The following is a 22662-nucleotide window of genomic DNA, read 5'->3' on the forward strand; positions in this document are numbered from 1 at the left end:
GATTTAAAAAAATCTGAAAACGCATCTGACAAAGGTAGTGTAGAAGACAGAGAAGAAATTCTTCTATTGCATCAGAAGAGGTCTAGAGGAATGAAAAAAATAGAAAACACAGAAGCACTGCTTCCACCCAAAAGACAAAGAAGAGCTAGGAATGAACAGGTTGAACAAGCTCCTTCAGAGGAACTTCATGGGACGACAAGGAAACTTCGTAAACAGCAATCAGCAAAATTACTACAAGGTGATGAGCAGACTTCTGAGACTGCCCCCACAGAAGCATCTGGAAACAGAACTGAACTTGAAGTAAAGGTAACAGAAAAAAGAGGTAAGTCTTCAAGAAATGCTAGAAAACAACCAACAGAAGTAAAACCAGACATGTGCGGGATGGCACTTGAAAATACACAGAATGTTCAGAAAGCCAAGGAGACTTCAAATGAAACCATTACGGAAACAAAATCGCCCACCAAAAATGAGAGGAAAGTATCTCTGGGAGATGAAGCGGAAAATGCTCAGGAAAATACTACAAAGGCATCTCAAAGATTAAAGTCAGAATCACCTTCTGGAGAGACAGATAAAATGCCAGTAACTGTTCTCAACTTGGAATTCAAACAAGAAGCAAACAGAACTAGAAGCAGGAGAGGGAAAAAAGACTCTTCAGAGAAGAAGGCTGATGAATTTGCCCAGGATGTAAACAGCCTAGATCTTATGCTTAAATGTAAGTCAGAAACAGAGGAATCTTCTCCCAAAGAGTCTTCAGCCTCTAGTTGTGTCAAGCAGGCACACCAAGTAATGAAAGACCAGAACAACACAGCTGACACATTGGTAACTGCTCTAAACAGTGATGGCATTGCTCATAGACATCAAAAGCAGACAAGAAATGAGCAGGAAGCAAATGAACCAAAGCAAACTGAAATCCTGCAAGAGAATCGAACACCAAATAATAGAATTACACGTAGAAGACTTAGAGGAAGAAGAGTTAATTTTAAACTTGAAGAAGCCAGTTCCGAAGCTCTAGGAGAAGAAAGGAATTTACCTGGGAATGAGGAAGGAATGGCTTGCAAACATGATCAACGTGAGGCTTCAGAAAATCCTTTAGAAGTAAGGAGGAGCAGAAGAAGGCAAGCTGATTCCATTCCACAAGCAGCTTGTTCTACCTTTACGAAAAAAGAAACCTTAATTAAAGATCATAGTAAAGATGAGACTTCTACAAAAGATCAAGATCCAGCTTTGGAAGCTATTCCCTCTTCAACAGAAGAAGTTCCGCTGAGAGGACGAAGGCGGCGAGAGGTTGCTGTAGCATCACAAACGGTGAGTTCTCTTTCTATCAGAGAAAAACGTGGCTTGCTAGAAGGTGATGATAAAAAGATGACTGTGAAAGAAGATCAAAATCCAGCATTGGGAGATAGCACTTTGCAGGCAAAAGCAAATGCATCAGCAAGGGACAAAAGAAAAGAGATTGATCTAGCAGCAGAGGCAAAAAGTTCAGCTTCTCTCCGGAGAAAACGTGGCTTGTCAGAAACTGATGACAAAGAGGAGAGTACTAATGAAGAACAAAACGTGCTTTTGGAATCGGTGTCCTGTGCAAAAGCAAAGCCATTAGGAAGGGGCAGAAGGAAAGAAACTCCTCCAGTGTCACACACAACTAATTCCATTTCTCTTAGAAGAAAACGTGGTTTGCCAGCAGATAATGGTAAAGAAGAGGCTCTTAAAGATCAAAATGTTCCGTTAGGAGCAGTTGTTTCAAGTCTAAAAGATCAACCAAAAAGAGGCAGAAGGAATGAAGCTGCCATATTATTAGAAGCCACAAGTTCTACTCCTGCTCGGGGAAAATGTAACTTATCAAAAGAAAGTAGCAGAAATAATAATCATAGGAAAGCTAAACAAATGATTTCTGAAAAACCCTCTTCCGAAGAAAAAATTGACCTTTCAAAAGGGTACTCAGGGAAAAAGTGTAGTATCACTTCAGTGGCTGTTAGTTCTAGTTCACTTCAAGGTTTGCCAGAAGATGGTAAGAATGAAACTCCCAAAGAGCAACAGGGTATACTTTTGGAAGTAACCCAATCAGGAAAAGAAAATCCATCGAAGGCAGGCAGAAGGAAAATAGTTCCTTCCAAATCTGAAGAAACTAGTTCAACCTTTCTCAGGGAAAAGCTTGTCTTGCCTGAAGACAGAGGTCAAAACGGAATCCTTAAGGAAGGTGAAGGTACAGCTCTGGAAAATAACTCATCCCAGGAAAAACAAAGGCAACTGAGAAGTAAGAGGAAAAATGTACAATTCAAACCAGAGGCAGCTACTTCTCTTCGTGACAATGGCAACTTGCCTGAAAACGGCAACATTTCGGAAATGCAGTGTTTGATACCCGCTGGTTCTGAAGAAAGTAATCAGTCTGGAAAAGGAAAAGAGGTTAACCCTACCCAACAGACAACTTCCACTTCTCGCAGAAGAAAATGTCTGTTGCCAGCAGATGATGTACCACCTAAAAAATCAAAATCAGGTGAGGAAAAAAAAATATTTCTATTTTCTACATATAGCTAAGTCTAGAATTTTGTACAGGTTATTACTGTTGGCTGCCATAGTCTAATGTAAATAGAGAGTGGGTCTTTAATGTAGCAAAGAGTGGTAAGTAAAGAAGGGGCTAGGTTATCCTGTACAAACCAGATGTTTCTCCAAAGCAGAATGGATTGATTGTATGGCATCTGACAGCTGTATTCCTCTTCTGCTGAGTTATTCAAATGCTCTCATGCTCTTCTGCTGTCTCAATCCGTAACTTGCAGGTTAAATAACAGCAATTAACTAACTTACAGGTGGTTATGAGCATAGCATGATAATTACATTTGTAGCACCCATTGTCTGTGCTTGTTTTCTCCTAAATACCATCTAAGCTCCTGCTTTTGTATGTCCAGGTTTTGGGTAGCTTGTACAACTTATCCGTGCTGTAATGAAGTTGGTGCTAGAAGGACTTGGAGCTGTATTTGAGCTCAAATGACAGCAGAAGTTCCACATGTCTCTCACTTTTCCTGTTTTTCAGTTTTATTTTCCCCAAGCCAATAGAGCTCTAGCTTCAGACACTTGAAATATTCCCTAAACCTTTCAGCTGGATGTGATAAAATTTTAAAGATACCACGTTGTAATAAGAAATTATCGTCAAATAAATATAATAAAATGGAAGTAATGAATCTTTACAGATGCACAAAGAATTTTCTGGCAGGTTATGTGCATTAATCCTGTTGTGATTTGGCCATGCTCTCGTTTCATTTCTCTTCATCTCTTTATCTGTTACATGTGCTTATCCAAACGTAACACGTACATCTATTGTGGCAGGTTCCCCTCTTGGTTTATTGACTTCACACTTCTGCTAGTTTTCACTTCTTGACACTGCTACATGCACCTCCCAAAGGACTGATCTCTCCCAGTGCTTTTCTACCGGTCTGAATAGTTTCTTTTGGGGGGAGGTCCTTTTTCCCCACATGGATTTTAGTGGTGGTGCTTGGGTCGATGCTCATCTCTTGGAGCAGCTTCACTGGTCTGTGCCATGTGGATTCTTCCAGAAGCGTCCAGTGTGTTTGTTACAACTACAAGCCTGACTTTGCAGTTCTAGCTGGACAATAAATTAGTTGCTGTACATTCATTTTTGCTGTTTTTTTCTTCAGTGTTAGATATGTTTTAGTTTTACATATCAGTAGAAGAATTTTTAGCTAAAATAATAGCTAATTGGTTTTGGTGCTCTCATTAATGTTAACCTACTTTCAGAAATAGCTGTATGTCCTTGGGGACCTATTTTAAAGGATATTGGATGTGCAGAAGTGTGGGTTTTGTAACTGGTTTGTTGAACTCATAGATGTAAGCTTTGGAACGTAGTCATTAGGGACATCTCCCTTCAAAAACAATGGAACTGAAGATTGACTTTCTATAAAATGCTTGATTTATGATATAAATTTCCATTTAATATTTCTGTCTACGAATAGAGAATGATGAAAACGGATCACCCAAAAAAGGGAAAAGAAACAAAACTGAAGAAAAACTTGAAGGCAATGTGAAGACAACTCAGACTGCTGGAGGGACGAACAGGACAACAAGATCAAGCACAAGAGCAAGTGCAAGAACAAGAAAATAGTCTTAACAGTTAAAGAGCCAGTTTTTAGAATGATTCTGTAAATGACATTGGAATTTTTAATGTGACTTGACTTACACTCAGATTTTAAGTTCAGATTTTGTAAAGCTATCGCTGATGATATTATCTAAGTACTTTTCTTAATATGTTTACAGATATGATGCCGCCTGTTTTAGTAGATACATATAGTGGTTCCTATACCATGCGATGCTTGTGCAGAATGGCAGGTAGAAAAATAAATCTTTTATGCTCGTATTTATCCCCTTTTTTATGGTAATGAGTACAGTAGCCAGGAAGCCATGTTACTTTACTGCCAGTGTAATTGTAAGCTATTTTCTGCTTAAATTTTATGTGCTTAAGTCTTATTTTTTCATTAAAGTTCTGTAAATATTCTTTTAAAAACTATAGATTTATTAGTAGAACTACTATGAATGAAAATGCTATTTAAAAAAAAAAAAAAAAAATTTACTGAGAAGTACGGGTTTGTAAGCCGTTAAATTTGTAAACAATTTAGGACTTAAGTGTTTTGTGTTCTTAGGAATAATTAAAGATGTAATTACTACTGTCCTCTTACAACCATATTTAATTTTTTTAGCCAAATGCCATAATTTTTGGAAGTGTAATGTGGGTGCCTCTGAAATTCAGGCAATTCTCTTGTAAACATGGCCACGCTGTGCAGTGCTTGTAAAGGGAGGTGAGCACTGGGAAGAGGAGCAGTGAGCGTATGAGGTTGCGATGTTGCCCTTTTCAGAGCTGCAGCTGATGTGGAGTACTGAATGTGGTTTGGAGAATATTTTCTAGAGGTCAGTGTCTGCGGCCTGTGGATAATGTTGGCGTGCACACATCTCAAAGGGTGGTAGCTTTCTGTTCCTCTATGAAATGCAAAAAAAAAAAAAAAAAAAAATTCAGCTCAGGTATCTATGCATTTTTAAAACCCCAGTTAAGAACCTACATTTTCATATAGTCTAGGAGGAGTAATAGATTTCTATGGAAGGACAGATAGAGTTTATTTTCTGATGTTTTTCTTAGGGCTTCTTTTGGAGAAGATGAATGGCCCTTTGGGCAAGTTCTGATTTGTGAAATCCGTGTTTTCAAAGTGTTACCACAAGAGGAGTGAGGGGTTGCTTCCACCAGCTTAGGTTGCAGCCTCTGAAATGAGAGGAGTATCTTCACCCAAGATGTTTAATTGGCTCTGTGGTGCAGGATTTATGATCATCCCAAATTCCAGGACATGTAGCTTCATGCTTCTTGTCTCAGCAACAACTCAAGCAGTAGGTCTAGACTAGTGACCTTGGAGTTTTACAGAATTTTACCGATTTTACTGGATCTATATGAAGTCCTTGCATGTTGAACAACTCCAGTTTCCTTGCACTCATTTTCTCCTGCTCTGTTTGTGACTCAGTCTCCTTAACTGCAACACGGAGACTTCACAAAGCCATCTTCACGAACCTAATCCTGTGTCGGCCCCTACTGGCTGCTGCTTAGAAGTATCCCCTTTGGTTGGTTTGGTTGTTTTCCAAAGAAACCTGGTGATAGCCACCAACAGATTCAGAAGAGAAACAGGACAAAGCAGCTTGGCATTTGTAACCCCTTGAAGGTGATGTGCTTGGGATCAATTTGTCATTTGGCTTAGTAGCTTTCCCTATGCAATGTGGGTAGAAAGAGGAAATAACAGCAGCGCTTTGACCTCTGGAAGCTCATGATATAAGTACCCTTCTAGGTCAGCTTCACAGCCTTGCTGTCTTCCGTGTTCCAACCTGTATTTTTTGTTCTTGCAGTTATGTAAGAGAAGCAAGTGCCTCTAAGTTGCTCTTTCTCTGTCATTTCAGTCTTTAATATCATCCCATAATTATTCAAGGCAGTAATTTCTAACAAATCAAAGTCCTAAGGCACACCCCAATTTTTATTTTTTATTTTATTTTTTTTTTTCAGAATGAGAACAGGGCTGAACTCTTGTGCTGTGAGAAAATGCTCCATTTTAATTGCATTACACACAGCCTTAATGATAAGGGATCATTCCATCTTCCCTAATTTAGCTAGTACGTGTTCGATAGTGAGGCGGCCTCCATACCAGAGGAGATGAAAGCCTTGGGCAGAGGCACGGAGTTGTGAGGGTAGAGGAAGAACACTTGCCAAGTTTCCATCACTGCATTGAAGGAGCTGCCTTGTTTTCCATTCAGTAGCTGCAACTAGGATATAAGAGGGCATCTTGGCCTCTGTGCCAAGCTGTGCAAAGTGAAGAGCTCGTCAGCGAGATGAGCAAAGGGGCATTTTGTTTGGGTTTGTTGAGTGTCACAGGTTGTGCAAACAAGACATTCACCACACAAAAGCTGTTCTGCATAAATGTTACTCTTGACTCATTGGATAAAACCTAATTAAGGCTTTCCTAACAGGGCAATATTCTTTTTTTTTCCAAACAAAGTTCTTGAAAGAAGCAGGAGGGGGGATTCTCGGCTCCTTTTCACAAACCACTTCAAAAGAACTGAGAGAACACCCTTAACTAGATAGCGCCGCTAGGAGCAAATCATTTTTCATAGCACCTGGCACACTGCGTTAGGGTATCACACATCCCACCACTTCAGCTGTGGTCAGCACGTGACTGCTGATGAGCGGGGGCTAACGAAGCGTGCCAGAAGCTGGGCTGTGACTGCTTAACCCCACTGCCACACAGGGCCTGAGCTTGCTCTCCATTCAGCCACTCGGGCTTATTAATTGGGGCTGCGATCCACAGGAAAGTAACTGCTCTGTGGTTGTTTTCTGTAGAGCAGCTAATGCTCAGACTAAGTAAATTGACTTGAAATATCTAATTAATAAGTAAATAATAGTCCATAAAGAGCAGCTGACTCTGTCTGCTGAGATACTACAGAAATGGGGCCTCGCTTAGCAAAAGAGGTCCTAATGGCCTTTTGGGGCAGTGCAAGAAATTCCCTTCTAAAGATGATTGTTAGTTTTTTCCTTGCTTTTATTCTAAAAACCAGTCTCGTCCTAACTGACACCAGCAGAAAGAGTCCACACTCTTGTTTTAAGACAGTATCTGTGACTTTCATGCAGCAGAATTGGTAATTCTACAGGTCACGTTAAAGGTTTTATACAGGATTTTAAACTCAAGTATTTGGTGTCTCTGATTTGTTTTGAAGTCTGTCTCTTCAAAACTAGTAAACTGATATACATGTATATATATATGTATATACATGTATTTTAACAAGTTTTAAAGATCAGCAGCCTATGCACATCATTTCGGGGAGCAATGGTAACAGTGGTTTGAAGTAAATTATGTGTCTGTTTAACACAGAATGGGAAAAAATAACCTACTTTAGTTGTAGAATCTCAGAGGAAAGCAAAGTCCTACCAACACACCTACAGTGAGAACAAGCTCCAGTGAACCATACGTATGCAAACGTTATAGCCTTATTGAGAAATAGAGCTGAACACAGGCATATTTTCTGATTCTAATTAATATATATATTTTTGTCTCCAGTGATTCTGTCTGATATCTCATTTTTTGTTTGCTCCTAGTTTGTGACTTTCTATGTATATGTAAAGTATGCATATAAAGTTATCAAAGTTATACACTTATATATATTTTTCAGAGCTGAGTTACCAATTTCTGAACATACTAAATGCATAATTAATACTTGATATACATTTGATATCTCTGTGGCAGTGAACTAATTTATTTTCTACTTTTATATTACTATTTAGTACAAGCTAAACATGAGTAAAGAATGGTATCCATCCCTAGGCATGTTGACCAGATCTGTACCATTACAGTAGTTCAGGGGGACAGAAGGTGGTCAACCTTCATCTCGTGAGACTCACAGCCCCACAAGGAAAAATGTGTCATAGGATTATTTTCTGTAACATAGTACGCATAAATATCTTGCAATTTGCTCTCAAGTATAGCTAGGAGTCTCAAGTTAACTATTTTCTCAAAAATTTTGATGGCAAATATAAATGTGCGGTTGTCATCCCATGTCTTGTGTCATTGGTCATCTCCTGAGTGTACACCGACACTCAGCTCCTTCCAGGAATCTTCACCGACTTTGATACTGCCAAATCAATACCCCTTAGGTTATAAACTCTACAAGAAGCCAGGTATTTTTGCCTAAATTGAATGCCTAACTTGAAAGAGCCCTTCAGAGCTGCAACACAGCTGAAAATAATTCCCAAACTGCCCTACTTCGATTTCATTCTGCTTCATTTAATGTGTTTCTGGAAGGTGGTGGTGTCCTTAAAGAATGCAAATTGCAATTCTTTTATTACACGAAAATATCTTCTAAAATGGTCTGAGTCTCAAGCTAAAATATTCTGAGTCTTATGCTAGGTAAATATTCAAGGGAAAAACAAGGGTACCTATGCAGAACTTCTGAAAGAAAGTGACACAAAAATAATTTAAGAGAAACTCAGAAATTCTGTAATGCTTATTTTCAATACAAATTGTAAAATATCCTATGTGGAGGTATTTATAACTCCATCACTACCTTGATTTATTTACCTTTGGGATGTGACTTTACAGTGTCCTTTTCTGTCCCCAGGTATGAACTGTAAGTGATCATAGCAAAGACTTCATTTACTTATGTATTTATTTATTTATTTCCAAATACTGTTTGGCTTTCACTTAAAGAAATATTTCTGCATTTTTCAAGAGGCATAGACTGAAAACATAAGGTGGAGAAACAACTGATCCTTAGCATTGGAAGTGTATGTAATTTTTAATATAAGGTGTATGTAATTTTTAATATAAGGAGGTGTTAAAGTGCCAGGCAGATGTCGCCATAATGTCTTTATCTGCGGTAACACTTAATGTCTTTATCTGCAGTAACACCACATAATGTGCTATGTGTCCATTGAACTAGGATGTTTTGACTATGGATTTTGAAAGAATGTAATTAAGTTTCTATATATGCCTCACTTCTTTTAATGTCTTGCCCTAGAAAGTTTTTGTTTGACAATAGTAAATAAAATAAAGTTGACTTTAATTCTGTGTTTGTGTTTTTGTTTGTTTGTTTGTTTGTTTTATATAATAAATGTAGCTTCCAGGAATTCATAAAAATATGTTTACAGTTACTCATGCCTTTATTTGGATTCATAGTTTTCTCTGTATGTGTCTATATATTTTTACATTTATAAATATATTTTAAGGAGGAGAGAGATATTTAGACAGTAGAACAGTAGAGAATGAGTACTAAATAATGTTGGTGAAGAGTGGTGGTGAATATCCATGGCCAGGTAAAATAAACATAAGAAAGAATATCACAGCTGCCTTTCTTTTCATCAGCAGACTGTTTCCTTTATACCAAACTAGGGAGACGTATAAGAAATTGAGGTGCCTGACAGTGCATCAGACTTTTTTTGGGTTCAATATATTTGAAAACTATATTTTGAAAGGCAAAAACATATATATATATTTTATCTGTCCAAAAGAAACAAGAACATTCCATAAATACCTGCAAGTATGTAAAGATAATATAATTTTCAGTAATGGTATAATATATACTCTCCAGAAAGGCTTTTAAATAAAATTTTAAATAACATTTTACATGGATACAGTAAGATAGTAAATATGCAGTCCATTTTATTATTATTTTTTATTATTCTATTTTTGTTTAAGAGCCTGGTCACATTTTATTAAAATGGGTAACTAAAATATTCGCTGTAAGGCTGAGCGTTTAGTTAACTCGGTATTCATATTTTCTAAGCAATCTTCCAAAAATAAAAAAATAAAAAAATAATCCTGACATTAGATTTTAATATTTCAAACCTGTACTGTAATCAATGGTATAGTTTATATATAGATATGTCATTTACTCTTGACTTTCTCTTTCATATCCAATATCCTTTCTGACTACTGTGAGTTCATAGCTCAAAAAAGTTTCTTGATAACAAGATCAGCTGCTTAATTACAAGAAAACCTGTATTGGTTTGAATTTTCCATCTTTTAATTTGTATCTTTCCATGGCATTCCTCTCCTGACTTGACACTAAGGTGCAATGCTATTTTGAGAGAACAGTGTGATTGTAGTTGTTAACCTTGATGCTGAGTTGTAAACACTATCAGGTTCGATAATTTCCCAAAGGCTGAGATCTGATGGAGCCAATTCTCAAAGATTAAAAGATATCAGGTAATTGATGATCTTTGAGGATGTCATCTCCATAGATTCTTATTTCAGCTTCCTTTCTTGCTTCTTTAGGATAGAATTTATGGTTTGTCCTCAGGGGAGGAAGAAAAAACAAAAGAAAACAAACAAACAAAATAAAACTGAAACAGGTGGAACTTGCACCCTTCTTTTAAAAAAAAAAAAAAAAAAAAAAAGCCTTTGGGGTTACTTGCATCTCCAAAACTCAGTTAGTGAATATTCTGAGGCTTGTGACTTGCGCTTGTATGTGCACTTGAAAGGCTCAAATTTGGGGAGGCAATACACTGGAAGAAGGTGATGTAGAAGTAGAATTTTAACTGTTAGTTATATTGGGTCATCTGATAGCTTTTTATGGTACTCAGGGTAGATACAAGTACCTTCTTATGCTTAATTTGAGCACCTATCCCTAGCAGGAAGTTGAATATCTCTGTCTAGAACTATTCCGACTTCAGAACAGCACTTTAAAACACGTTCCTGACACAAATCCTTTATCAGAAGTGTCCAAGCATTAGGAGAGATTGGGGCTCACTGAACTGTGATGCAGCAGTACTTTGAAAGAGAAGTTTAATCAAGTTTGAATGCTTGAACAAACACAATATTCTGTGGGATTGGTGTTGTTTTAGTGTGTACCTGAATGCTTTTCCATTGCAAGAAAAACTTCTTAACAATAATGGCGCAATAAACTATTTTATTAACCATAAAACTTGCGTGCCATTTCTAGAAATGCATCTTTTGCATTGAGAGTGGGAGATGAAAGGACTGCTCAGACTTGCAGCCATCTGAAAAGTATATATATATATATATATTTTTTTTTTTCTCTAAAAAGGGAAAAAAAAGTTAATATTTAACTTCCATATTTCATTTCCTCAGTATTATTTCCTTCAGTGACAGGATCGTATTTTGGAGGAAAAGACCTAGTTAAAGAAGTGCTAGTGGAGTAGAAATTGGGAAGTTCTGCAATTAAGAGCCTTTACCAGGCTCCTGGATAGCTATGAAAGCATATAAGAAAATCTAAATGGCTACTGTATGGCTTAGAAAAGATCCCATGAACTTGTTTTTTTGCTATTTTCAGAGAGAGTTGCATCTACCTTTTTATCAAATATCTTCATGAATACCAGAAAAAATCCAGGTATCCTTGCCATTAAAATGTCAAAAAAAAATTGCCTAAAATCAACTAATTAGAGCTTTAAATTATATTTAAAGATTGGGCTTTTCTTAACAAGCTAAAAGCACATTTACTAAGGCAAAGTAAGGCAAAGTGTTAAATCCTTGGTTTTGTTTGAGAGAAATATTCTGCAAGCCAGCCAACTGTGGAAGTTGTGTGAATTTTGTAATTAATATTTTGTGTACGTACATAAAGCTCCAAATGACCTATTTTTAAATAAAGGACAATGATTGCACCCTGTAGGAGGGTCAGACAGATCATTTTGTCAGAAATCACATGTAAAACGAGGGCCAAATTCACTTTAATCGGACCCACCGAGAACAAGTTTCAAGTCAAAGCCTTCAACTCATTTACATCAACAGCCGAGACTTCTAGCAGTCTGACCTGGTAGCTGGGCCAGGTTAAAACAAACAAATGAAAAACTTTCATCTGTTGCTGTTCCAGTCTGTCAAATTACCAAGATAAAATCATTTTACTACTGTGTTCTGAGGTGTATTTTAGTTAGTGAATTACTTCCTAGCCCTCCTCTTAACTGCCTGGTTCCTGTCAGCAAAGTCAGGCCCACCAATTAGCGCAGGCTAATTCTGCTCCTTTTTATATGTGTGCCTCCTTTGTTATGCTGTACATTGTTCACTAGTTGGGATATCTACTGACAATTAGGGAATGAGGCAGACACAAAGACTAATTTGATCACCCGGAGACCTGCCTCCCAAGATCCCTGTGTAGGCAGTGGAGACACAGCAGTACCTCCAGGGCACTCCAGCTGAGGTTTCAGCTCGCCTTCGCCCTCTAGAGAAGCCTCCTTCTTTCCATTAACTACAGGGAAAGACTGGCATCCCCAGGCAAGAGATGGCCCCTCTCAACCACGCTCCCATTTTAATAAGGGAAGTCAGCGACAGAGTTTGACTTTTGAGTTTCAGGGCAAAGGCTGCTCGTCCGCCACGCTGGAAACGGGCCTGGTCCGGCTGCCTGATGGAGCTCATCCCAGCCCAGCTCCCGACCTGGCCCCATAGGCACCTTGTGCCTCCAAAATCAGCAATTCCCTTTGGGCACACTTCTATGTGCTCTCGGGACACTCCTGGCCTCACCAGGAGGACAGAATGAGGGAGGAATGGCAGTGGGGTGAATCTTTCACGTGAATTAAAGTCATTAAGTAAGGTTCTGTTTGTTAGGTTAATTGCGGTATTGATCCTCCAAGTCCCTCAATTTGGAGTAGTATATAACTGATACAATTTCAGTTCAATAATTTTTGTTGGTGAAAACATGCATTTTACCTGTATTCAGCTTAGTTTCTTTATGCCTTTTTCCCTAGCCAGTTCACACACTGTCAGTTGTAGACTGGACTGCCTGTAAGTGTTGGGTGTATGGCAGACATCATGGATGATAACCATTGAGACACAAATATTTTAATTGTTGAACATTCAAATTCAAATGTTGGTCAAAATAGTTTTGATACCACTGGAAAAATTGAGAGGGAATCTGGTTCTTGAAAATTTAATCTTTATGAAAACACTTAAAGATGAGATGTCTGTAATTTATGAAAACAAATTATATCAATTTGACTCTTTCAAAGTCAAATTTAAAATTTCCCATCAATATCAACATTCATCTGGCAATTTATTATTCTTTGCTATCTTCGTTTTTTGTAGAATCATTTTAAAGTTGTGAATAACATGCTGTGTGCAGTGTCTGTGTGCAGTGTCTCAGTGATAGTCCTATTATATGGTGAGATAAAATCACAGGCCTTCCTGGTTAATCCTGGATATGTTTCACTTAAAACAAACAAAAAACAAACAAACAAACAAAAAAAAAAACAAAAAAGCAAAAACAAACAAACAAAAAAAAAAAACAAAAACAAACAAACAAAAAAAAAAAAACATTTTTTTGCTGTTAAACCTTACATTCTGTTAAGGAAAAATTCAGGTAAAATAAAGTGCAAGACTGAAAGGCTTATGGCAAATTTGTAATGAGGAAAATATTTCACAGAATCGCAGAATATCCTGAATTGGAAGGAACCCACAATGATCATCAAGTTTAACTCCTGGGTCCTTAAATGACCGCCCAGAAAATCAGACCACATGTCTGAGAGCACTGTCCAAATGCTTTTTGAACTCGAGCAGAGAGTGAGGACAGAGTGAGGTCAGCACTTAGCACAGATTCTGGAACTGTATGACGCTTTTTGTTGTAGAAACGTACTGGATGCTTGGACACTTGTACTGGATGCTTGGACGCTCGTACTGGATGCTTGGACACTCATTAAGATTCAGCTTGAAATTGTGATTTCTGACTACAGCAAATCCTTTGGAATCATAAATAGCTGTGAAGTCCTGTTTACACAGCTGCCAGTTAAGGTTATTGTGTCTGTTTTGCTTCGTAGTTGCGAAATCTTGGGCAGAAGTGGTAAAATTGGGTGTTGCAAGACCACAGGCAAAGGCCGTTAAAAAACGTGCCCCAAAACGAAGACCAATGAAGAAGACAACACAGTCACCAAAGGTATTTGTTTTACTTCTTTTTAAGGTTTGGGGGTTTGCTTAACCTTGAAACAGCTTGTTGGCATTTAACTGCAGAAGCTGGAAGTTTGAGATTTTGGCAAGATGTTAAATGGGTATTGGTGTCTTTCTCACAGCGTGTAAATCTACTTGAATTTACTGAAATGTATTAATTCAAAACATCTTAAGAATGTATCTAAATAACTAATTGTGTTGGGTGGATGGAGTAAGTATTTGTCCCTTGTCTGTAGTTGAAGCTGTAGTGCTGTTTGAAAGAGGTTCTGTTCCGGTTTAACCACTTTACGTGGTGGTGAGGTTGGTCGTTGGATGATGGTGAAGGTCTTTCCCAACCTAAAGGATTCTATGCAGGTGGAAAGGAGTAAGACTGAAAGACTCTCAGGATAATCCCTGAGCGTTTCTGAAAGCTAAGAAAACTTGTCTCAGATGCTCATTGAGCGTAGTCACTCAAATCTTAAACGAATATATGAGCTGCATTTCACAACGAATCAGCCCTTTAAAGTAGCTGCAATTTAACCACTTCTGTATGCCCAGCAGTCTGTATTAGCTAAACACGACCAATAAATTTGTGGAATCTCTTGAGTGATTCTGGCTAGGTTTTAAATAAAAGGGATCTTTGTGTCCTAATTTTTATTTATTTATTTATTTATTTATTTCCTTTTTTTCCTCCAGAAAGAAAAATAAAAGGTCATTTTAGCACAGGTCATGCAGAATCTCCTGCTACAGTAGTTGTAGGCAGAGCGCACTCTACCACTGGTAGAATAGCTGGACAGGTCCTTAAAGTAGTGAAAAATCCAATCTTGAAACAAAACTTGAATATGGATGAAAGCTTCACAGGTACGTTGTGAGATTTTTAAAACCTGTTACTGGTTCTGCCAACTGTGCACTTTTTTTTTTTTTTTTTTTTTCCGAAACAAGTGCTCATTTTTCTGAATATAATTTATAGGGCTGGCTGAGATGTTTAAAACTCCAGAAAATACAAGTGGAGAAACATCACCTTCAAGCACTGTTCGTGACAGTGATCTTACACCACCGTGCACGACAATGGACACTTCTGAACTGCGTACTCCTGAAGAATCTGGTATGGTTGTTAATTGGAAAGAAATTATTAAAGTATACTTTGGGGTAGCTGTGTCTGCAACTCACTGATAGTGCATAGCCTAATGCTAGGCAGACTTAGTGTAGAGATAAAGCATCTTGCAACCATTGATTTTTTTTTTATCATGTATTGGAGGACATTTTCCAGTAGTTCCAGTTATTTTTTTTGGTAGGTGTTATTTTTTTATTCATTCAGTTTTATATCGAACTTCTAAATGCTGAAGTATTGTTTCAGGCAAACCTTGTGTTGAAGCATGGCAATCCTTTAATCAATTGTCAGGGGATACATCTAGATTCAATGACAAAATCTTACGGCAGGGAGTGGTTATGCTGTAGAATTTTGCAAAGATTCTACTTAAGAAAAATGTCAGATTAGGAAGATTTGTGTTAAGATGATCCTTAGCTTTTTTTTTCTGTCTTTTGCATATGACTTTGCATATCAGTCGTGTTCCTGAATAACTCAGAATTCTTTAAATTCTGTTTTACTAAGAATTTAGCAAAAGTGAGCATCTAGTGAATCACCAACAAAAATCAAGAATGAATTATCCAATATTCAGAGTAGTAATACTAATGATTTTTATCAGATTAAATAAAAAATCATCAAGGTTTTTTAGGCTTAATTTTTTTAACGTATGCTGTGCCTTGTAGGAGCTAATTGCCTTCTTGCTAATTACCAAACCAATTGCTGAAACACAGTTTTGGATTTAGCTTGTAGAAAGCTTTGGCTGATTGAATCCATTTTTTACTTAGTTATACAGCGATTGGAATGTTTGGATTTCCTGCTTAGTTTGTTTGCCAAATTAGATAAACCTACTGTTTATTTCAGGAGAGATGATGGTGTCACCATTAAATACTCCAGATTCTTCAGGAGAGATACTGGATTGTCATGACATCTCAGATTTGATGAGAGAGGAGGAATCTCCAAAGTCTATATTTGAAATAATGTACTCCAGAATTCCAGAAGGAATAGCTATGCTGGAAGAAGATCTCGATGTGGACAGCGTATCATTAAGTGCAGAGAAACAAGCCTCTCAGGTGAAATTGGAAAGTAAAAGGAAAACACCAGATGAGAAGCTGGAGTCAGTCAACGTTGGATCAGCCATCGAGCAGCCATTAAAAACCCCAAAGAAGAAGCCAGGACTTGTAGAGGTCCTGTCGGGCATCAAGCAGCTTATGAAGACTGCCAAGCAGAAGTCAGAGGAAACAAAGGTAAAATATTTTCTTTAGCTTTTGGAAAGAGTTTATTTAAGCTTGGAGCCTGTGGTTGAAGTGAACTCTTAGGCCATCTAATAAGACATGTTTTATATCATTGTATTTTCATTAAAATATCTCATGCACAAGACCTGTGGCTGACAAAATACCTTCTGGAAGAGCACCTGATGTTTATTTGAAAACAGTGAAGTTGACAACCTGTGTTTTCCTTGGTAGCTTTGTCCAGGTGTGAATGGGTAAAAACCAGAAGATGCAGCTGAGTACAAATTTGAAGGAGCACTTTTTTTCTAGTCATTTGTTTCTGTTATGTTTAAAGCACCCTTAAATTACTTACAGACTACAATGGAGTTCTTTCTGTGCCTTCCTTTTCATAAGTGGGATATATGCATGTTTGTTTTTTTTGTACAGCTTCTTCATAGCTTGTAGATTAAATTCAAAACGCTTTTTTTCTTTAAACATCCAAGAGCACTGAGCTTTTGCCAAAATTTGGTGTTACCACGTAGTCAGTTGATTGCTCTTCATGCCCATAAGGCTTTCATTCACTGCTTGCTGAATGGACACCAATTCTACTCTGTTTGCTTGTATTAGGATGTACTTTGTTTAGAGGAACCCTACCTAAATGGCTGCTGAGGCTGCTCTGGGTTACCATTTTGACCTTACAATTCGCACCTTCATCACTCTTGTCATTGGTGTATTTTATTAGCATCGATTTTTGTTGACTCCCAGATCCATAGATTAAAATGAGTATTGCTGGTCTGTGTAGAACTACAATAAAACACTTCAAAACATTCAAATGATTTAGATTCAATAACCCTCTTTTTCTAATCTTACTAGACAATGTTCAGCCCGTTTACTGAATGCTTTTTAAAACTCTACTGTGTTGTCTTTCACTGTAAAAACTGCTACACTAGCTCAGATAACAAGTATTAAGTTCAATTTTGTGGTAGTACCAAATATATGATGCAGTTAGCAAACGAAGTTGGCTTCATTTTCTCATAAAGTATTTGGCAGGACTTTTTTCAACTGTTTCACTCCCAATTTTCTATTAGTTAACTATTTCTTGTCCTGTCAGACACACACAAAAGTATTGATTATTGCTTATTTCCTTAGGTCAGGTCAGAAAATGTTATGGATCCTAAGCAGGAAGATGCTGTAACTGCTTGTACTAATGGCAGTCGTGAGTATGGTAAGTACAAACACTTTTATTTTAACTAGAGTAATAATGAATATGCAGGACTGTGTGTGTTGTTAGGAAGTTTCAACGTGTTGTAAAAATTCCAAATTATATAGTATGGAAGGAGCAAATATCTCAGGGAATTTGAGCAGTAATCTGTAACACAAACCAGTGTTGGCATTCTATTGGTGTTTAAAAAATGGTGTAGTAGTTTGATGTAATAACGGTGGCATCTCCAAACATACCAGTGTAAAAAACAAACAAACAAAAAATCACCTGTTGCTAAGGTATCCACTTAAAATCACCTTTATTTGCAAAGACTTTCAAAATATATCTTAAAGCTTGAGTGCTACCTGTCAAATAAAACAAATAACTCTGTGTACTAAACTGGGTTTTATTCTAGGAGTCTGTTTAAATCCCTGTTACTTTTTAAAATTAAATAAATTCATTTGAGCAAGACCACTTTACTGGGAAAATGAAAACTCAAGAGATACTTTGATCGGGCATAGTAATGTGTAACTTTTGATTGTGCTCTTTTCTATATGACAAACTTTGTAGGGGGGAATAAAACTGTTTTAGAAGACAAAGGAAATACTTCACAAGATAAAGATTCTCAACAAAAGTTGTCAACTAGCGAAGACCACTCTACCCAGAGACTAACAAGGGGCAGACCAAGGAAGACTGTACATCCACCTTCAACAAAGCAGTGTGAAAAGGATTTAAATTCAAAAGAATTGCAAGGTCTGGAGAAAAAGAGCATCCAAGAAGAGATGGGAGAGATCAGTACTTCAACTTCAGTAGCTAAAAATACAGGAAGAGGAAGGAGAACAAATCTTTGCATGGAAAAAGAAATTGTTTCAAAGCATCCTGTTGAGAAAACAGTTGAAACCGTTTCACTTGTGGAAACGCAGGTTGATACTCGAAGACCAAGAAGAGGTAAAACTAAGGAACCTAAGGAGTTAAAACATCCTAGTGAGGATCTTGAGTCTTCTGAAAAAGATTCTTCAGTGCTACAAAAAGATCCTGCAAATAGGAAACAGGCTTTGCAGGAGTATGATATCAGTAGCACATCTGTAACTGAAGATGATCAAAGCAGAAAGACAGAAGGCGTATCTAGTAGCACTCAGGATGAAAATCACCAACTGCAAACAGATTTAAAAAAATCTGAAAACGCATCTGACAAAGGTAGTGTAGAAGACAGAGAAGAAATTCTTCTATTGCATCAGAAGAGGTCTAGAGGAATGAAAAAAATAGAAAACACAGAAGCACTGCTTCCACCCAAAAGACAAAGAAGAGCTAGGAATGAACAGGTTGAACAAGCTCCTTCAGAGGAACTTCATGGGACGACAAGGAAACTTCGTAAACAGCAATCAGCAAAATTACTACAAGGTGATGAGCAGACTTCTGAGACTGCCCCCACAGAAGCATCTGGAAACAGAACTGAACTTGAAGTAAAGGTAACAGAAAAAAGAGGTAAGTCTTCAAGAAATGCTAGAAAACAACCAACAGAAGTAAAACCAGACATGTGCGGGATGGCACTTGAAAATACACAGAATGTTCAGAAAGCCAAGGAGACTTCAAATGAAACCATTACGGAAACAAAATCACCCACCAAAAATGAGAGGAAAGTATCTCTGGGAGATGAAGCGGAAAATGCTCAGGAAAATACTACAAAGGCATCTCAAAGATTAAAGTCAGAATCACCTTCTGGAGAGACAGATAAAATGCCAGTAACTGTTCTCAACTTGGAATTCAAACAAGAAGCAAACAGAACTAGAAGCAGGAGAGGGAAAAAAGACTCTTCAGAGAAGAAGGCTGATGAATTTGCCCAGGATGTAAACAGCCTAGATCTTATGCTTAAATGTAAGTCAGAAACAGAGGAATCTTCTCCCAAAGAGTCTTCAGCCTCTAGTTGTGTCAAGCAGGCACACCAAGTAGTGAAAGACCAGAACAACACAGCTGACACATTGGTAACTGCTCTAAACAGTGATGGCATTGCTCATAGACATCAAAAGCAGACAAGAAATGAGCAGGAAGCAAATGAACCAAAGCAAACTGAAATCCTGCAAGAGAATCGAACACCAAATAATAGAATTACACGTAGAAGACTTAGAGGAAGAAGAGTTAATTTTAAACTTGAAGAAGCCAGTTCCGAAGCTCTAGGAGAAGAAAGGAATTTACCTGGGAATGAGGAAGGAATGGCTTGCAAACATGATCAACGTGAGGCTTCAGAAAATCCTTTAGAAGTAAGGAGGAGCAGAAGAAGGCAAGCTGATTCCATTCCACAAGCAGCTTGTTCTACCTTTACGAAAAAAGAAACCTTAATTAAAGATCATAGTAAAGATGAGACTTCTACAAAAGATCAAGATCCAGCTTTGGAAGCTATTCCCTCTTCAACAGAAGAAGTTCCGCTGAGAGGACGAAGGCGGCGAGAGGTTGCTGTAGCATCACAAACGGTGAGTTCTCTTTCTATCAGAGAAAAACGTGGCTTGCTAGAAGGTGATGATAAAAAGATGACTGTGAAAGAAGATCAAAATCCAGCATTGGGAGATAGCACTTTGCAGGCAAAAGCAAATGCATCAGCAAGGGACAAAAGAAAAGAGATTGATCTAGCAGCAGAGGCAAAAAGTTCAGCTTCTCTCCGGAGAAAACGTGGCTTGTCAGAAACTGATGACAAAGAGGAGAGTACTAATGAAGAACAAAACGTGCTTTTGGAATCGGTGTCCTGTGCAAAAGCAAAGCCATTAGGAAGGGGCAGAAGGAAAGAAACTCCTCCAGCGTCACACACAACTAATTCCATTTCTCTTAGAAGAAAACGTGGTTTGCCAGCAGATAATGGTAAAGAAGAGGCTCTTAAAGATCAAAATGTTCCGTTAGGAGCAGTTGTTTCAAGTCTAAAAGATCAACCAAAAAGAGGCAGAAGGAATGAAGCTGCCATATTATTAGAAGCCACAAGTTCTACTCCTGCTCGGGGAAAATGTAACTTATCAAAAGAAAGTAGCAGAAATAATAATCATAGGAAAGCTAAACAAATGATTTCTGAAAAACCCTCTTCCGAAGAAAAAATTGACCTTTCAAAAGGGTACTCAGGGAAAAAGAGTAGTATCACTTCACTGGCTGTTAGTTCTAGTTCACTTCAAGGTTTGCCAGAAGATGGTAAGAATGAAACTCCCAAAGAGCAACAGGGTATACTTTTGGAAGTAACCCAATCAGGAAAAGAAAATCCATCGAAGGCAGGCAGAAGGAAAATAGTTCCTTCCAAATCTGAAGAAACTAGTTCAACCTTTCTCAGGGAAAAGCTTGTCTTGCCTGAAGACAGAGGTCAAAACGGAATCCTTAAGGAAGGTGAAGGTACAGCTCTGGAAAATAACTCATCCCAGGAAAAACAAAGGCAACTGAGAAATAAGAGGAAAAATGTACAATTCAAACCAGAGGCAGCTACTTCTCTTCGTGACAATGGCAACTTGCCTGAAAACGGCAACATTTCGGAAATGCAGTGTTTGATACCCACTGGTTCTGAAGAAAGTAATCAGTCTGGAAAAGGAAAAGAGGTTAACCCTACCCAACAGACAACTTCCACTTCTCGCAGAAGAAAATGTCTGTTGCCAGCAGGTGATGTACCACCTAAAAAATCAAAATCAGGTGAGGAAAAAAAAATATTTCTATTTTCTACATATAGCTAAGTCTAGAATTTTGTACAGGTTATTACTGTTGGCTGCCATAGTCTAATGTAAATAGAGAGTGGGTCTTTAATGTAGCAAAGAGTGGTAAGTAAAGAAGGGGCTAGGTTATCCTGTACAAACCAGATGTTTCTCCAAAGCAGAATGGATTGATTGTATGGCATCTGACAGCTGTATTCCTCTTCTGCTGAGTTATTCAAATGCTCTCATGCTCTTCTGCTGTCTCAATCCGTAACTTGCAGGTTAAATAACAGCAATTAACTAACTTACAGGTGGTTATGAGCATAGCATGATAATTACATTTGTAGCACCCATTGTCTGTGCTTGTTTTCTCCTAAATACCATCTAAGCTCCTGCTTTTGTATGTCCAGGTTTTGGGTAGCTTGTACAACTTATCCGTGCTGTAATGAAGTTGGTGCTAGAAGGACTTGGAGCTGTATTTGAGCTCAAATGACAGCAGAAGTTCCACATGTCTCTCACTTTTCCTGTTTTTCAGTTTTATTTTCCCCAAGCCAATAGAGCTCTAGCTTCAGACACTTGAAATATTCCCTAAACCTTTCAGCTGGATGTGATAAAATTTTAAAGATACCACGTTGTAATAAGAAATTATCGTCAAATAAATATAATAAAATGGAAGTAATGAATCTTTACAGATGCACAAAGAATTTTCTGGCAGGTTATGTGCATTAATCCTATTGTGATTTGGCCATGCTCTCGTTTCATTTCTCTTCATCTCTTTATCTGTTACATGTGCTTATCCAAACGTAACACGTACATCTATTGTGGCAGGTTCCCCTCTTGGTTTATTGACTTCACACTTCTGCTAGTTTTCACTTCTTGACACTGCTACATGCACCTCCCAAAGGACTGATCTCTCCCAGTGCTTTTCTACCGGTCTGAATAGTTTCTTTTGGGGGGAGGTCCTTTTTCCCCACATGGATTTTAGTGGTGGTGCTTGGGTCGATGCTCATCTCTTGGAGCAGCTTCACTGGTCTGTGCCATGTGGATTCTTCCAGAAGCGTCCAGTGTGTTTGTTACAACTACAAGCCTGACTTTGCAGTTCTAGCTGGACAATAAATTAGTTGCTGTACATTCATTTTTGCTGTTTTTTTCTTCAGTGTTAGATATGTTTTAGTTTTACATATCAGTAGAAGAATTTTTAGCTAAAATAATAGCTAATTGGTTTTGGTGCTCTCATTAATGTTAACCTACTTTCAGAAATAGCTGTATGTCCTTGGGGACCTATTTTAAAGGATATTGGATGTGCAGAAGTGTGGGTTTTGTAACTGGTTTGTTGAACTCATAGATGTAAGCTTTGGAACGTAGTCATTAGGGACATCTCCCTTCAAAAACAATGGAACTGAAGATTGACTTTCTATAAAATGCTTGATTTATGATATAAATTTCCATTTAATATTTCTGTCTACGAATAGAGAATGATGAAAACGGATCACCCAAAAACGGGAAAAGAAACAAAACTGAAGAAAAACTTGAAGGCAACGTGAAGACAACTCAGACTGCTGGAGGGACGAACAGGACAACAAGATCAAGCACAAGAGCAAGTGCAAGAACAAGAAAATAG

The 22662-nt window shown here is 37.8% G+C and overlaps 1 protein-coding gene across 1 annotated transcript; it reads left to right on the forward strand.

Moving 5' to 3' along the window:
- Positions 1 to 381: 381 nt before the first annotated feature.
- On the forward strand, positions 382 to 22662 carry LOC139999316 (uncharacterized). Its single transcript, XM_072027099.1, has 12 exons — positions 382 to 819; positions 922 to 1348; positions 1910 to 2200; positions 2282 to 2491; positions 3963 to 4091; positions 13787 to 13903; positions 14583 to 14753; positions 14863 to 14997; positions 15841 to 16223; positions 17343 to 17412; positions 17980 to 21042; positions 22514 to 22662. The coding sequence occupies exons 1-12, from the start codon at positions 382 to 384 to the stop codon at positions 22660 to 22662; spliced, it is 5583 nt and encodes a 1860-aa protein (XP_071883200.1).

Source organism: Anas platyrhynchos, chromosome 23 (assembly GCF_047663525.1).
Source record: "Anas platyrhynchos isolate ZD024472 breed Pekin duck chromosome 23, IASCAAS_PekinDuck_T2T, whole genome shotgun sequence".
Lineage (NCBI taxonomy): Eukaryota > Metazoa > Chordata > Aves > Anseriformes > Anatidae > Anas > Anas platyrhynchos.

What these genes read in the sequence shown, in the direction of transcription:
- LOC139999316 (XM_072027099.1), top strand. Translation starts at nt 382, where the DNA reads ATGGCACTTGAAAATACACAGAATGTTCAGAAAGCCAAGGAGACTTCA. An exon ending in ACAACACAGCTGACACATTG is followed by an intron (nt 820 to 921) that starts GTAACTGCTCTA and finishes ATCCTGCAAGAG; the next exon opens with AATCGAACACCAAATAATAG. An exon ending in AAGATCAAGCACAAGAGCAA is followed by an intron (nt 4,092 to 13,786) that starts GTGCAAGAACAA and finishes TTTGCTTCGTAG; the next exon opens with TTGCGAAATCTTGGGCAGAA.